General features: G+C 43.6%; 1 protein-coding gene across 5 annotated transcripts in view; it reads left to right on the forward strand.

The window, feature by feature from the left end:
* Positions 1-15,641, forward strand: part of ARHGEF7 (Rho guanine nucleotide exchange factor 7) — a 191,545-nt gene that overhangs the window by 117,898 nt on the left and 58,006 nt on the right. For all 5 annotated transcript variants that reach the window (XM_077813588.1, XM_077813551.1, XM_077813559.1 and 2 more), the window contains one exon: positions 9,349-9,471. In XM_077813588.1, coding sequence (XP_077669714.1) covers positions 9,349-9,471 — 123 coding nt within the window. The remainder of the gene's footprint in view (positions 1-9,348; positions 9,472-15,641) is intronic.

Genomic DNA, 15,641 nt, shown 5'->3' on the forward strand with positions numbered 1-15,641 from the left:
TGACAGTTCACCTTTCAGTAGGACCTGTTGTAGTCTCCCCTTTAACCAATTCCTTATCCACCTTTCAGTGTTCATATTGATCCCCATCTTTTCCAATTTAACTAATAATTCCCGACGTGGCACGGTATCAAACGTCTTACTGAAATCTAGGTAAATTAGATCCACTGCATTTCCTTTGTCTAAAAAATCTGTTACTTTCTCAAAGAAGGAGATCAGGTTGGTTTGACATGATCTACCTTTTGTAAAACCATGTTGTATTTTGTCCCAATTAGCATTAACCTCAATGTCCTTAACTACTTTCTCCTTCAAAATTTTTTCCAAGACCATGCATACTACAGATATCAAACTAACAGGCCTGTAGTTACCCGGATCACTTTTTTTCCCTTTCTTAAAAATAGGAACTATGTTAGCAATTCTTCAATCATACGGTACAACTCCAGAGTTTACAGATTGATAAAAAATTCTTGCTAATGGGCTTGCAATTTCAGGTGCCAGTTCCTTTAATATTCTTGGATGAAGATTATCTGGGCCCCCCGATTTAGTCCCATTAAGCTGTTTGAGTTTCGCTTCTACCTCAGATATGGTAATATCTACCTCCATATCCTCATTCCCATTTGTCATGCTACCATTATCCCTAAGATCCTCTTTAGCCTTATTAAAAACTGAGGCAAAGTATTTGTTTAGATATTGGGCCATGCCTAGAATATCCTTAACTTCCACTCCATCCTCAGTGCTTAGCGGTCCCACTTCTTCTTTCTTTGTTTTCTTCTTATTTATATGGCTATAGAACCTTTTACTATTGGTTTTAATTCCCTTTGCAAGGTCCAACTCCACATGGCTTTTGGCCTTTCTCATTTTATCCCTTCATGTTCTGACCTTAATAAGGTAGCTTTCCTTGCTGATCCCTCCCATCTTCCACTCCCTGTATGCTTTCTGCTTTTTCTTAATCACCTTTCTAGGATGTTTGCTCATCCAGCTTGGTCTACAACTCCTGCCTATGATTTTTTTCCCCTTTCTTGGGATGCAGGCTTCTGACAGCTTCTGCAGCTTTGATTTAAAGTAATCCCAGGCCTCCTCTACCTTTAGATCCATAAATTCTTCAGTCCAATCCACTTTCCTAACTAATTTCCTTAATTTTTGAAAGTCAGCCCTTTTGAAATCAAAAACCCTAGTTGCAGATTTATTTTTGTTAATCCTTCCGTTCAGTTTGAACTGAATTAGCTCATGATCACTTGAACCAAGATTATCCCCTACAACCATTTCTTCTATGAGGTCCTCACTATTCATCAAAACCAAATCTAAAATGGCATCCCCTCTAGTTGGTTCAGCAACTACTTGATGTAGGAATCCATCAGCTATCGCATCTAGGAAAATCTGAGCCCTATTATTATTACTAGCACTCGTCCTCCAGTCTGTATCTGGGAAGTTAAAGTCTCCCATGATCATGCAGTTTCCATTAGTATTTACTTTATTAAAAAGGGCTCTATCCATATCCAAATTAGATCCCGGCGGTGTATAGCACACCCCAAGCACTATCCCAAGGGAGGCTTTAGTAGTTTTCTTCCCCAATGTAATTTTTGCCCAGACGGACTCTGTCTTATCCATTCCATCGCTTCTTATTTCTTTACATTCTACCTCATCATTGATATACAATGCTACTCCACCACCTTTACCTTTATTTCGGTCTTTCCTAAACAGCACATACCCTTCAATACCTGTAGTCCAGTCATGACTACTATTCCACCATGTTTCTGTTATCCCTATAATATCTGGTTTCACTTCCTGCACCAGTAGCTCTCGTTCCTCCATTTTGTTACCTAGGCTCCTTGCACTGGTGTACAAACATCTTAATTTTTGCTGTTTGGCCTCGCTCACATTCTGTACCCTATTAGGCACGGTCATTCTACAGCCAGTATAACCTATTAGACTGGTATCCACACTGCCCTTCCTCCTTATATACATTCTCCTACCCATGGCTGTAACCTTTCTTACTTTGTTTTCTTCCCTCTCAATGCTAAAATCTGTCGTGGAGATTACCTGGACATCTCCCAACCATCTCCCCCAAATTCCTAGTTTTAAGCTCTCTTAATCAGTTGTGCCGGCCTCCATCCTAGAAGTCTATTTCCTTCCCTACTCAGATGAAGTCCATCCTGAGAGAACTGTCCTCTGTCCATGAATGCCTCCCAGTGGCCATACGTCCCAAAGTCCTCCTTATAGCACCACTGCCTAAGCCATCTGTTGATAATCAGAATCTTGTCACACCTTTGTTGCCCTTCTCTAGGAATAGGCAGAATCCCACTAAAGATCACCTGAGCCTCGATTTCCTTAAGCATCTTCCCCAGCCTAGCATAGTCTCCCTTAATACTTTCCAGTGAGAATCTATCCATGTCATTTGTTCCCACATGAAGGATAATTAGGGGATTCTTTCCTGCTCCCTTTAGGATCCTTTTGAACCTCAGGTCTACATCCTGTATCTTAGCACCTGGAAGACAGCACACCCTTCTTTTCTCTGGATCAGCTCTGGTTACAGGCCTGTCTATTCTTCTCCTTTACCATATAATAATGCCAGTTTGTGTACCTCTGACATATAGATTAGTGTGATGATTTTCAGCATTTAAAATTACACAAAGACAATTATTTAGACTTTGCTACCTGATTTAAACTGTAGCAGATCACCTTCCTGTAATGTCCTTTATTTCCTGTTCTTGCTACTTAAAATAATGCTACTGTGTAATATATTGAGAACATAACAGATGCTGGTAGGTGGGCAGAGGAAACAATGCCCCAGGACTACAGAAGATTGCAAATGTTCTATATTATATTCTCCTCATCAACACATTGGCAATACCAACTTGTTTTTTCAATTTAATTTTCATCCTTGTGTACTGACTTGAGTTGCTGACTTCCTGCTGTTTCAATCCAATCCATCATAACTCCTGTAGTGTAGAAGAATGCCTGCCATGATGTCTTGATTTTTGTCAACTTGCCATGTTGTTTTGGCTGGCAAACCTGCTCTATAAACTGACAGCAGCTTCTAGGCTCAAAATAGGTTTACCATTTTATTTTTTGGCAGGGATCTTAAGGTTTCATCGTTCAGGCACTTCATGTTGCAGTGTACAGTGAAAAGATGTGATGTACACAAATGACCAAATGCAGACACTCTGCCAGTAATTTTAAATAGTTTTTATGTTAGTATTGCCAGCCTAAATAATGTGACATATTGACATGCATGAGAATGGAAATAAATTGAATATCATTTCCTCTTTTCAAGTAGGTTCATTTTTTTTCTGTCCTTTGAGTTGCTTGCAAAAGGTTCATTGGTTCGTATCTCAACAACAGAGATTTTCCAGTGCATTGTTAAGTGTCTTTTCAGGCATCTTGCTATCTAACTTGTTTAATCCTGCTACTGGTGTAAATTAGATTATTACAGAACACACACGCCTTAGCAGCTTGATAAAGTTGTGGTTTGTTGTAGGATTTTTTGGCATGGCAAAATTTCCAGTGTTTTGGAATCTAATCTTTGCAGGGTAGTTTGATTTTTTCGTTTGCAGCATTCTGGAAGTTTCTCTTGTGTTCTATAGAAGGTTTGTCCTCCTTAAACTTGCCTCCGGAAACTTATATTACAGCATAGACAATGTGGTGCCCCACAGACATTTCTCGTCTGGCTGCCTGGGCAGTTGCTGCCATCAGATAAATTCTTTTAGGGTTACAGTACTTCTCTCTTCATCAGGTAAGTGACAGTAAAAGTGCAGTGTTTGAAAAGATCCTAACTAACCTACACTTCAGGATTCTTCCTAGTGCTAGATTTAAATTAAGTTAAACAATGCTGTCTCTACAGATTTTGCCCAGCCTGTTGTCTCATTTTGGTTTCATTGAATAGTATCTAAGGGAAGCGGGAATCTGATTATTGGGTGGAGTTGAGTGAGGTCCACAAATTGTCTATGATATACCACTTAAGAGTGTGTGTGTGTGTGTGTGTGTGTGTGTGTGTGTGTAAAAGTGTGAGTGAGAGAGGAGTAGAAGGGCCAGTAAGGGCAATGGTTGAAGAAGGATGGCTTTAACTGAAACCTTCTCATAGTCACAAACAAAACCTTGAAAATGTGAATTGAATTGTAAACAAATACAGTTCTTCCTGAGTTTGTAGGCAGCCTAAAACGATAGCTTGGAGAAGTGTGAAATGCCTCCTTCCATTCCTCACAATGAGTTATTAATTGTGAAACCTAAACGTGACAATATAAACATCAACATCCAGTTAATGCAGTGGTCCCCAAACTTTTGAGGGTTGCTCTGCCCCTTACCTGCGCGGGGAGGGGGTTCTGGACAGGGGTAAGGGGGCCGAGCCTGGGGCCGCAGCTGGCTGGATCTGAGGCTGAGTGCGGTGGCGGGAGCAGAGCCACAGATGGGCTGTGGTGGGGGCTGGCAGCCAGACCTGTGGCCAGGTGGGGTTTCGCTCCTGGCCCCGTCCCCAGCCTTGGTCCCAGGCCAGGAACGGAGCTGCTGGGAACAGGGCCAGGAGCTGGGGACACAGCTACTGGCAGGACCAGAGCAGAACTAGGGGCAGAGCAGGTCCCATGGGAGCTGGCCTAGACCCTGCCACGCCCTGCCAGATGTTCCTCTGCGCCCCCTAGGGCGGTGCGGCCCAAAGTTTGGGGACCTCTGAGTTAATGTGTTTATTCCACTATCCCAAACTGCATCCTCGAGTGTCAACAGCCTTACTCAATTGCCACAACCTCCAGCTTTCCTCTGACATCTTGTACATGTGATGTTTTGAAAACTGGAAGTGTGGGGACAGCATAAATTAAATAACAATGGGTCCGCAGTATTAGTTGTATTTATTGTTATATTTAATTCTATAAAAAACTAAATTTAAAAAAAATGTGTCTGAAGCTACCACATTTCTAAGATCTTCACCGGAGTATTGCGGTATCCAGAGTCCTTGCAGCAGAATTTAGGTCCAGTATTCTGCAAAATACATAGGTCCTTCAATATAGGATTTAGTGGCATATAATACTAATATTACTGTCTATTCTGGCTGCCAGTCTAGTCTTAGATATAGCTCATGGTCCTGGCCGTCCAGACTCATGAAAAGATTGTGACTGAGCTACTGCGTATCCCACTTTTAGTCACTATTTTCGAAAAATCAGGGAATAGTGTTCCATTTTAACCCTAAGTAATATCATTGAGGCTAGTCCTCATATATCTCATAATGAGTAACTGTAATCTACAGATACACTCCTATGTAGTCATAGGTCAGCTGGTATAGTAAATATGCAACAATGCAGGTTGTGTATTAGACCTTATAATTTCATATAGAGAGTAAATATACATTTTTGGTCCTCTCATAACTCAAACTGTCACACTACTGTACTTTAATTCAAAATTTCTCTGAAAATAAAGTAGCTGTTGGTCTGAGACTTGATACTTCAAAAATTATATTATCTTGAAACTTCATAGAGCTAAAAAAACAAAACAAAACCCCAAAACCATTACACTGTCATTTATAATAGATATATTGACAGACCCTTAACTATAACTTGGCTAGCAGAGAAAAATTGTCATTTCTAAATCATTTGTGTGTATGTTATATACATACATCTGTTGAGTATTTTTAATTCCTGTAATTGCTTTTTAATTACAATACCAAACATATGAGAATACTAATGGAATGTCAACTTGAGAATAAATTATATAAAATAACTATCATCTTTATTGGATTTGAACATGCTAATTGCTAATAGCTTCATGCGATGTGGTGACAGATATTAACCTTTGTTCTTCAACTGCTAAAGGAGATAAAAATGACATGCTCATTATAATAGTTAATGTATTCATTGCTCCTGCAAAATAATAGAAAAATATTAATGACTGATGCATGATCTAGAAAAGTCAAAGGAAATGGGTTACCAACTGTCTCACATTGTGTGTTGTATGTTAATTAGCTGATGTCGGTTGGGAATGTATAGACTAATATTACAATGCCTCTAAAAATGTACAGTAGAGAATAATTTCATGGTCTTTTGGTAAAAGTACAGAATGTCTGAGGGGAAGGTACAGGTAATTTGATGTCTCTGTGTGGAAAAATTATCAAAAATGTGTCAGGTAAACAGAAAACAATATTGAGAGAGACCAAGAAATCCTTTTTCAGCAGCAATTCAGGGGGTGAGGGGGTGGCCTGTTGCCAACAAACATTGTTAGTGGCATGTCATTTTCCTGGTAAAGACCAAGCCTATGTGGTTTTGAAATAACGTGAAAAAAATTATGCTGTAGTTATGATTATTTTTGTTGCTTCACTATATGTCCTTATACTGGGGTAGGAATGTTGATTTTACTCATATTAACTGTATGACCCTCTTATTAAGAAAATCATCTTCAGTCAGAACTATGTTAACGTGAACAAGGAACCTTTTAGTTTTTACTTGCAGTGTCCACTTGGGAAAGTTACAGAGCTGTGCTTTGGTATTCACACCCCCTTAGTCCAAGTTGTGGGGCAGTGTAGATAATCCCGAAGGCTACTACTTCTGAACATATTCCCCTCATAATGTTCCAAACATTCTGTTACCTGTTTGCATCCTTCCTCCCACCCCACCAAGTGTATATATATAATCGTTTTTATATTTTCTATTCAACTGTCATACCTTAAATGGAGTGTTTTTACATTACCACAAATCCACATAGGATGCTAACAGGGTGACATATGCTTGTACTCCCACGAGGATGTAGAACTGTGCTGTTGAGTCATCTTGGTATTAGGTGCTTCGAGATTTTTGTTGAGCACTCTGAGGTTAGATCAGAAGCATAGGCGCTGACTCCATGAATGCTCTGGGGCTGGAGCACTCACAGAAAAGAAAAAAAAAGGGTGCTCAGCACCCACCAGCCACTCACTGATCAGCTGTTCAGTGGCAGGTTGGAGGCACTGGGGAGAGGGGGCAGGAAGAGGCAGAGCTAGGGTGGGGCCTTAGGGGAAGGGGTAGAGTGGGGCTGAGGCACCCACCCAGAAAAATGAAAGTCGGTGCCTGTGATCAGATATGTTCAATTAACTCCAGATTAGAAGTATTAGAGGGACCTTGGGTCCAGACAGAAAAAATGCTACAACGAAATCCACAAGAACAGCTGTTATTTCTTCAGATGGTTGAGAGATGCACTCCTTTCCCCCAAAAACCAGCTGAGGAGGGCAGACAGGCCTCTCAGTTATTCTCCAATGCCATTGTGACTGTTTGGGGTACAGTCTGTACCACTTCTAAACGGTGCATGACTTCATGAAATTGCATCATGAAATTACTGTCATGGAAAGCCTGTATGTTTGTGGATCAGCCATGAATTAACAAGGTTGTATCCTGCTTCTGCCTGGCCAGAGACAATAGTGAGGGATCAGCCCACAAGGATGGTCTGTTCAAAATAAAACAGGTTGGGACAGTGGGTTGGCTCTAGCTGGGAAAAGACACTTCCTCCTCTTATCTGAAGAGAGGGGGATTTAGAAGCAATGGAAAGTTTCCAGGAGGCAGAATGAAAGAAACAGAAGTGTATTAAGGGACTCAGAGGAGGGAACTAGGGGAGAGAGCTATTTTGCAACAGATTAAGGTGAAGGAGGGGCAGGGTGGGTGGGCAAGGGGGTAGAGGACCCTGGCTGTCTGCCTGGACCCGGATGGTTGCACAAGGAAAGGGTGAACTAGCACATGAGGGACGTTTTATGAGTATGCTTTGTACTATCTTGTGCTTTACATGAGTAGGGATACAAAGAGAGTAAAGATGTTAAACTGGACAAAATGTGTGTTCTTTCTGCTTCACCAACTGCTGGGTACACCTGAGAGAGTTCAGCTGTAAACCAGAAGCTTGCCACCTTTGGGGTGCAGTTCTGGGAGAGGGGTGTGTTTAAATACCAGGGAGTCTGAAGTACAGGAGCCGACTTTCTGATTCTCTGTGGTGTGCTCCACCCCCACTCCATCCCCAGCCCTATCCTCACTCCACCCCTTCCCCCAAAGCCCCACCCTGCCTCTTCCCGCCCTGCCCCCTCCCCTGAGTGCGCCCCGCCATAGATGAATGGGGGAGCGATCTAAAGGGGAGGTCACATGACCGGTCATGCATCTGTCCCGTCCCCTCCCCCCCGCCTCCCTCGGCAACCCCTGCGCACCCAGCTCGAGGCCACCGCACTCTCTCCGCTGCACGTTACCTGTAGGGGGCGCTCTCCTCCTGCTGCGCCTGTCCCCACAGCGTGTTCCGCCACCCTCCCTGGGAGGGAGTCTGAGCGGGGAGCTGCCTGACTGGGGCAGTGGTTGGGCTCTGTCCAGGCTCCAAGAACTTGGAGATCCAGAGTGCCAAAGGCTTGGATTCCCATCACAGCAGTCCTGGTAGGCAGTGGTGCTGGAATTAGTGCTGGGGTTGATAAATGGTTTTTGTTGAAACTTTTCAGCCAAATTCACCCTCATGCAGAAACCAAACACGGGAAATTCCACCCTAAAAAGTAAATGATTGAAAAGGTTTATGAACAACTGACAAAGGCCTTATCTACAATAGAAAGTTGTACCACTTTACAACTTGTTGTTAAGTTAGTGTAAACACAGTTATATCAGTGTAAAGGTCCTTTAAACCAGTATAACTATTCCACTCGGGGGAGAGGGGTAACTATACCAGTGTAAGGCACCTTTATTCTGGTATAGCTACATCCATACTAGGGCTTGAACAAGTATAACTATATTGGCAAAAATATCACACCCCTGACTGACGTTATCATACCAGTACAACTTTGATGTGAAGATCCCACCGAAGACTACCTTTAATGATGAGAAAGGCTGCGAGTCTTTCATGGAGATCACGGATTGCAGCAGCGGCAGGGCCCCTGGCCACCCCCTGCCCAGAGCAGCAGCAGTGGTGGTGGGGCCCCGGGCCAACCCACTACCCCAGCAGCTGGGGGCCTGGAGTGCCCCTCCCCCCAGGATCAGCAGCATCCCTGGAAGCCACACAGACACACACCTTAAGATTTAATTAGGAGTATTTTTAGTAAAAGTCATGGACAGGTCACCAGCCCGTAACTTTTTGGTTATTGCCTGTGACCTGTCCATGACTTTTACTAAAAATACCCATGATTAAATTGTAGCCTTAATTATAAGTGTCACTGTACATTCTGCCTACAGTATGGTGACATAGCTTTGCATGGCAATATATGGGGATTACAGGGTAGAATCATTGGGAGAGGAAGATATTTGTAGTTACTGATTCTGGGATAGACTGATGGTTGTAGAGTAATTTGAGGTCACCTTTCTCAAAGTGTAACATGTTCTTGCTGTTTAAGTCTTTTGTTTTGTCTTGATAGTGTTACTATAATTTAATCTTCCTTTATGTCACTTATTTTAGGTTGCCTGAAGCTCAGCAAAGGGTTGGAGGATGCTTTCTAAATTTAATGCCACAAATGAAAAACTTATACCTTGCATACTGTGCCAACCACCCGTCAGCAGTAAATGTTCTCACAGAACACAGGTATGTTTATTTTATATTCAATTAAAACTCCTACAGAAAAAGTTATTAAAATAAGAAGTATGTAATTTAAAAAAAAAGCTGATAGGTGCATTTACTTTAAATACCCTACAGCCTTTTTGGTGAGTGCTCATTGCATTGTAGCCTGTTTAACCAAACCAAAGCTATTCTGCACAACCAGGGCCATTGTATCACTCTCTGGAAAACTATTCTTTGAGAAGATTTTTATAACCTAAAGAATGCACATAAACTGTCAACATGTAAAGGAAACAGTAGTACATATTATCTTAGTTTTGAGAGCATCTGTGTGAAAATGTTGTTGATTTTGAAAGTTCTGGCATGACTGATTTTGGTTTCTGTAACTTTCTACTGTCTGCCATCTGTATCTTAACTGTTGAAGGGTTGTGTTGGAGATCTAACCTTCCAGCTTCTGGAAAGACCAAGTGCAGGGCTAGAGTCTAATCTCAGATGCATAAGCATAAATCATGACATGCCTTGAAAAAATTGATACCTTTCCACACACATGTGAAATGCTAATTTTTCCATACAGTAAGAGGTGGTGTGCATTTCCACAAACTGGAATTAGAACTTGGATCTTACATTTTGAGAGCAATAAATTTGCATGGAAAGCATTCAGAAAATGTTAACTTAATAGTTCTGAAAACATTTATATTTATTTTCAACTTCACTCTAATGAAGCCAATGTCACGATTTATGTGACTATAGGTAATACGTGCATAGGTGTTGCAGGATGAGGGCCTTAATTTTGTATAGTTTACAAAATGAGCATCTCTTGTTTGTCAGAAACAAGCATTTGAGCTAACATGACTACCTTTAGCTGCTGAGGTTGTTTGGCTATGTTTAGGGCCCCATTCATGTATAGCACAGTTGCAGGCACCGTGTTTTACAGAGGGATAAAGTTTGGAGCTAGACTGTTGCATTTAAGCCACAGCCGCATTCTAGTAAAGGTGGGGAGCTGTCCTGCAACTGGATCTCCTCCTAAGGATTCCTGAGAAGCAAATGCTGTGGTATTTGTTCCAGTAACTTTTCAAGGGGCTGAGTGTGTGTTCGCCTTGGAAGTCTAGGAAGCTTTGGTGGCTGCTGTGGGCATGAGTCAGAGAACCATAGCCATCCTACCCTGCCCTTCTCCATGAAGTTAGAAGCCATAGGGGAGCAAGCAGGGAACACTGCCTGTACTTCCCTCCAGAATTTTTGGAGCCAGGGAAAAAGGCTCTTTGCACCCTCTCCACCTTCCCTGTGCAAAGTCAGCCATGACTGAGGCCTTCATTTTCAACAATATTCGTTTTTCAGTAATATGTTCTATGGTCTAGTCATGCCTCTTATTCATTCACAATCATGTAAAATGTAAACCTTTGAATCATTTGATACAGGTGACCTGTCCCCAACTTCCTCCTTAACTAAGGTTTTCTAATGTTTTGTGTTTGTGAAAGAACAAACTGAAATGCTTGCTGCGTGTTACAGTGAAAGCAAACAGTGACAGAGTACTCTGTATGGGAGGTGAAGAGGAAGGAAAATAAAACAAAATGTATAAAATGCTGTAATTTTTTTTTTCTTGCTGATGACTAGTCTCAGCTGGCATTCTCTGTACACTGTGAAGTATTCAGACAATACGCGTCCAGGATTTTTAATAATCTTATTCAGCCTAAGGACTTTCTCACATTTTCTGCTAAGTAGTTAGTGCCTCTGCCATCTTCCCACATGCCAGGCTGGGATTCCATGTAAATAGGACTTGGCAATTGATAGCAAAGTGAACAGATATATTTCTTAAGATTTGGCTATGTGTAGGGGAAAAATTTATCCCGTGCTTCAAAACTGTTCAGAGAACAGAGGAGAAAACTGGTGCCTTTAGAATTACAGATAAAATGTTTATAATGGGGGAAGATTATAGTTGTGTTACTGGGGAGAAGAAGAAATGCTGCTTCTGGAAGGTATCACCCAGATAAAAGATATTGCAGTCCCTTTCTGGTCTGTAAAATCAACTTTGTGAATCCCTATAGAAGTCATCAAAAATACCATAGAACAATCAAATAATACACTGTAGGCATGCAGCTAGTTTCAAGGTAATCTGACTGTTTGCCAGAGGCAGAGAGCAAAGGGAAGCATGTCCTGATGAATGAGCTCCCGTTTAGCATGTTGTTTTATCTGTTTGAATGAGATGTGTCAATGGAAATATGAACTCTGGATTTGTAATTGCCTCCTGTAGTGGTTTAGAGTGGGTCCTCCCTGTCAGTCGCTGAAGGAGGCCATTCCACCTTGCTACACCACCTAACGGCTGATAGTCAATTGCCAGGGGATTAGCACAGTAAGTGTCATCAAAGAGTCTAGGACCCTGGCCCCTTGGCGTGGGGCAGGGCAATTGGCAGTCTTTAGCCCAGATCCCTGGCTGAGGCAGACAGCAAACACAGAGAGGCTGTCCAGCCTAAGGTGGGGAGGCTGCCACCCCAGGGGTGGGGTTGGCACCAGGGGTAGGAGGCCCAGCCCCACCCTACTCCCCCGTGTCCCAGCCCAGGGCCATACCAGTGGCGAGCAGTCCTGCCACTGGGTCAGCGTGGATCCTGCCAGAACATGCTGGCTCTGGTTTTGACAACACAGCCAGAATAATGTCTGGTTTCCCTGGGCTACTTCCTATCCCTCCTTGTTCATAGGGCTTCGTTGCTCTTGGGTCCTCAGTCTCTTTGGGGAACTCGGCAGCCGGCAGTCCCAGCAGCTCCTCGAGGTATTTGGCCGATGGCAGCCTCAGCAATTCCCCGCCCTCAGGGTCCTCCTCCGGGGGTAGGGGTTGGCACAGCTCAGTCCCTGGCCCAGGGCCCAGCAGCAAGGCAGAGGCATCCAACTCCGTCCCTGGCTCTGGCCCAACTGAGCTGGAGGCCCCATGTCTTATACTTCCCGTTCTGCCCCTTTGCTTCCAGCACAAGGGCAGGCCCAGCCTGGCTCCACCCACTAGAGGGCGGGGAGTGGTTCCTACCTGTGAGTCTCGGTGGGAGGCCTCTCCACCTTGCTACGCCTCCATTTAAAATGTTTAGTGCTTTTTCTTTTATTAAACCCTGCTATAGCAGACCACAACGTATGCCATCGAAAATACTGTTTTCAAAATCTACCATAAAGAAGCAAGAAGTTAAATTTAACAGTGCAACTCCAAAACTGTTGACCTCTCTTACAGAACAACAGAAACCCCTTAGATCAGAGGTGGGCAAACTACGGCCCGCGGGCCACATCTGGCCCACAGGACCCTCCTGCCCGGCCCCTGAGCTCCTGGCCCAGGAGGCTAGCCTCCGGCCCCTCCCCTGCTGTCCCCCACCCCCACCGCCTCAGCGCACCGCGCCACCGACGCAACGCTCTGGGTAGCCGGGCAGCACCGTTGCAGAGCCGCAGCCTGACCCGGTGCTCTGGGTGACGTGGCTGTAGCGCGACTAGTGCTCTGTGCTGCGCGGTAAGGGAGCGGGGGGGGTTGGATAGAGGGCGGGGGAGTGGTCAGGGGGCAGGGGTGTGGATAGGGGTCGGGGCAGTCAGGGGGCGGGGAACAGGGGGGTTGGATGGGGCAGGAGTCCCGGGGGGCAGTCAGGAATGAGATGGGAGATTGGGTGGGGCGGCAGGGGGCAGTCAGGGGTGGAGGGTCTGGGGGTGGTCAGGGGACAGGGAGCAGGAGGTGGTGGATGGGGCCTGGGGGGGCTGTCGGGGACAGGGAACGGGGGGGTTGGATGGGGCAGGAGCCCCAGGGGGGCCGTCAGGGCGAGAAGCAAGGGGTTTGAATAGGAGGTGGGGACCGGACCACACCTGGCTGTTTGGGGAGACACAGCCTCCCCTAACCGGCCATCCATACAATTTTGGAAACCCGATGTGGCCCTCCGGCCAAAAAGTTTGCCCGCCCCTGCCTTAGATTATAAGATTTTAAGGGTCAGAAACGTGTCTCTTTCTGCCTTGAATGTCACTGAATATACTGATGGCACAAAGTAAAAATATATAAATATGTAAAAATTCTAATAAATACCATGTATTGGCTCCTAATTACATAGAACTTTTTCTGTTACCATAAAGATCTGTGAGAAATGTTTAGTTTACACTGAGGTTCAGGGATAGCAGCCTCTAAAACAGTAAATGAGGGAACTTCATTACAATTATTAAATGCCAAAAACTAGGTTAAGATTGCACAGCTAAATTTACACTAAATCAGAGAATGGAAAAGTTAAGATTGCAAAAGCAATGCGCAGTTGCATTGCAAAGCCTGTATATTTTTATGGTATGTATTTAGCAGCAGAAACATGAATATTACTGAGCAATACATTTAACAAGAAAAAGGTAGAGAATATTACATGTGTACTCTGAATTCATTCACTGACTTTTGGGATTTGAATTGTACAGTGTGCAACTGATTTAATAGTATTTGAGGGAGGAAAATGGAAAATGGCTTGGAACTATCATCCTACAGCTTTTCCATCAGAGATTGTACCCTCCTTGCACTCAGCCTCTGTGCTTCAGTAACTAAACACTTGTGCATAGTGCTTGCCTACAAAATGGTCTACTTCATTTGCTCAGTATACAATTTTAAAGTCATAACTTTTGCTACATAAAAAAAAAAAACAATTTATCAAAGACACCGCACCTCAAAGAGGACTAAGTCCATGCCAAGTTATAAAAAACATTTAGGATATTCTTACTATAGCTAAGACTTTTTAAAAAGATTATTTTAATTGTTAACAATAGTATATTTTTCATTTTCATAACATTCTAGAGCTGCTAGAAGGATTTAGTTCCAGCTTTTAAAAAATATAATTATAAAAATTGACTTTCGATCAGGAAGAAGTTCATAAAGGTGAATTTTTCATAGTCATGAGCATGCAAAAATACCGGTTATAATGGAAACCATTTTACAGCATTCATTGTAGCATTTGCTGCCAGTTGAATGCAATAATATCAAGATCATACGATAAGCGTCCATCCAGTCCTTTTGAAGGAAACATTCGGTAGCTGGCTTCTTCTGCTTCATAGTTCAAAAGAAATATCAAGCTGTACATCGCTGTGAGCTGGTATCCTGATGCCTGTTAAAATTCAACTAAAGTGTTAAGGGATGGAGATAAAGATGAGGTGAACACTGCCAAAATATACATGTTAAAACACCGCTTTCCTGTCAGGACATACATTGGCTTTAATTTCCTTGAATGTTCAGCATGCAATTCAGACTAATGTTATTGAGTTAACTCTTCTAGCCCCAATGCCGAGAGCAGTTCCCCTTGCTGTGATTTTTTTAATTTATTTTTTGGTCACTCTTATACTCTTGTCACTGAACCCCATCTCCTTGTGTTTAGCTTAGTCTGAAGTCATACCAATTTTTAAAAATTGGGGGTTTCAAACCTGACCCTATTAAAGCTAAAAGGAGTGTTCCCATTTACTTCAGTGGGAGCAGGACCGAGACCTACATATGTGCTTATTTTTCGTCATTTATGTCAGATGTTGAGAACGTCTGTTGGCTTGCTCTCAGTCATCTCTCAAATCTTGGAGGGGAGGTTCCACAGAGGCTCAGAAAGGAGGAAGTCTGCAAGAGTTTTGAGGCTGCATCTGTGATTTGAAGAGCTAGGGAAGATTTATAAGGCCTGATCCTCTAAGGTGCTGAGCACCCTCAACTCCCACTGATTACAGTGGAAGGAGAAGGTGCTCTGTACCTTTCAGGATCAACTTCATTTCAGGCTTTAGTCCAACAAATGAAAAAAATTATTTAATTCAGATTTCCTTAATGCACAGTATAAAAACCTGTAGTGAGTCCTATTGGAGGCATTTCCAATATCTAGCACAGGGATCGGCAACCTTTGGCATGCGGCCCGACAGAGTGAGTCCTCTGGCGGGCCGGGCCGGTTTGTTTACCTGCCGCGTCTGCAGGTTCGGCTGATCGCGGCTCCCACTGGCCACAGTTTGCCACTCCAGGCCAATGGGGGCTGCGGGAAGCAGTGGCCAGCACATCCCACGCTGCTTCTCGCAGCCCCCATTGGCCTGGAGCGGCAAAGTGCAGCCAGTGGAAGCCACGATCGGCTGAACCTGCGGACGTGGCAGGTAATCAAAGCAGCCCGGCCCACCAGGGGGCTTACCCGGGCGGGCTGCGTGCCAAAGGTTGCCGATCCCTGATCTAGCACACACTTCACCCGTTTGATCATCCTTTTCCT

This window comes from Eretmochelys imbricata, chromosome 1, assembly GCF_965152235.1.
Source record: "Eretmochelys imbricata isolate rEreImb1 chromosome 1, rEreImb1.hap1, whole genome shotgun sequence".
Classification (NCBI taxonomy): domain Eukaryota; kingdom Metazoa; phylum Chordata; order Testudines; family Cheloniidae; genus Eretmochelys; species Eretmochelys imbricata.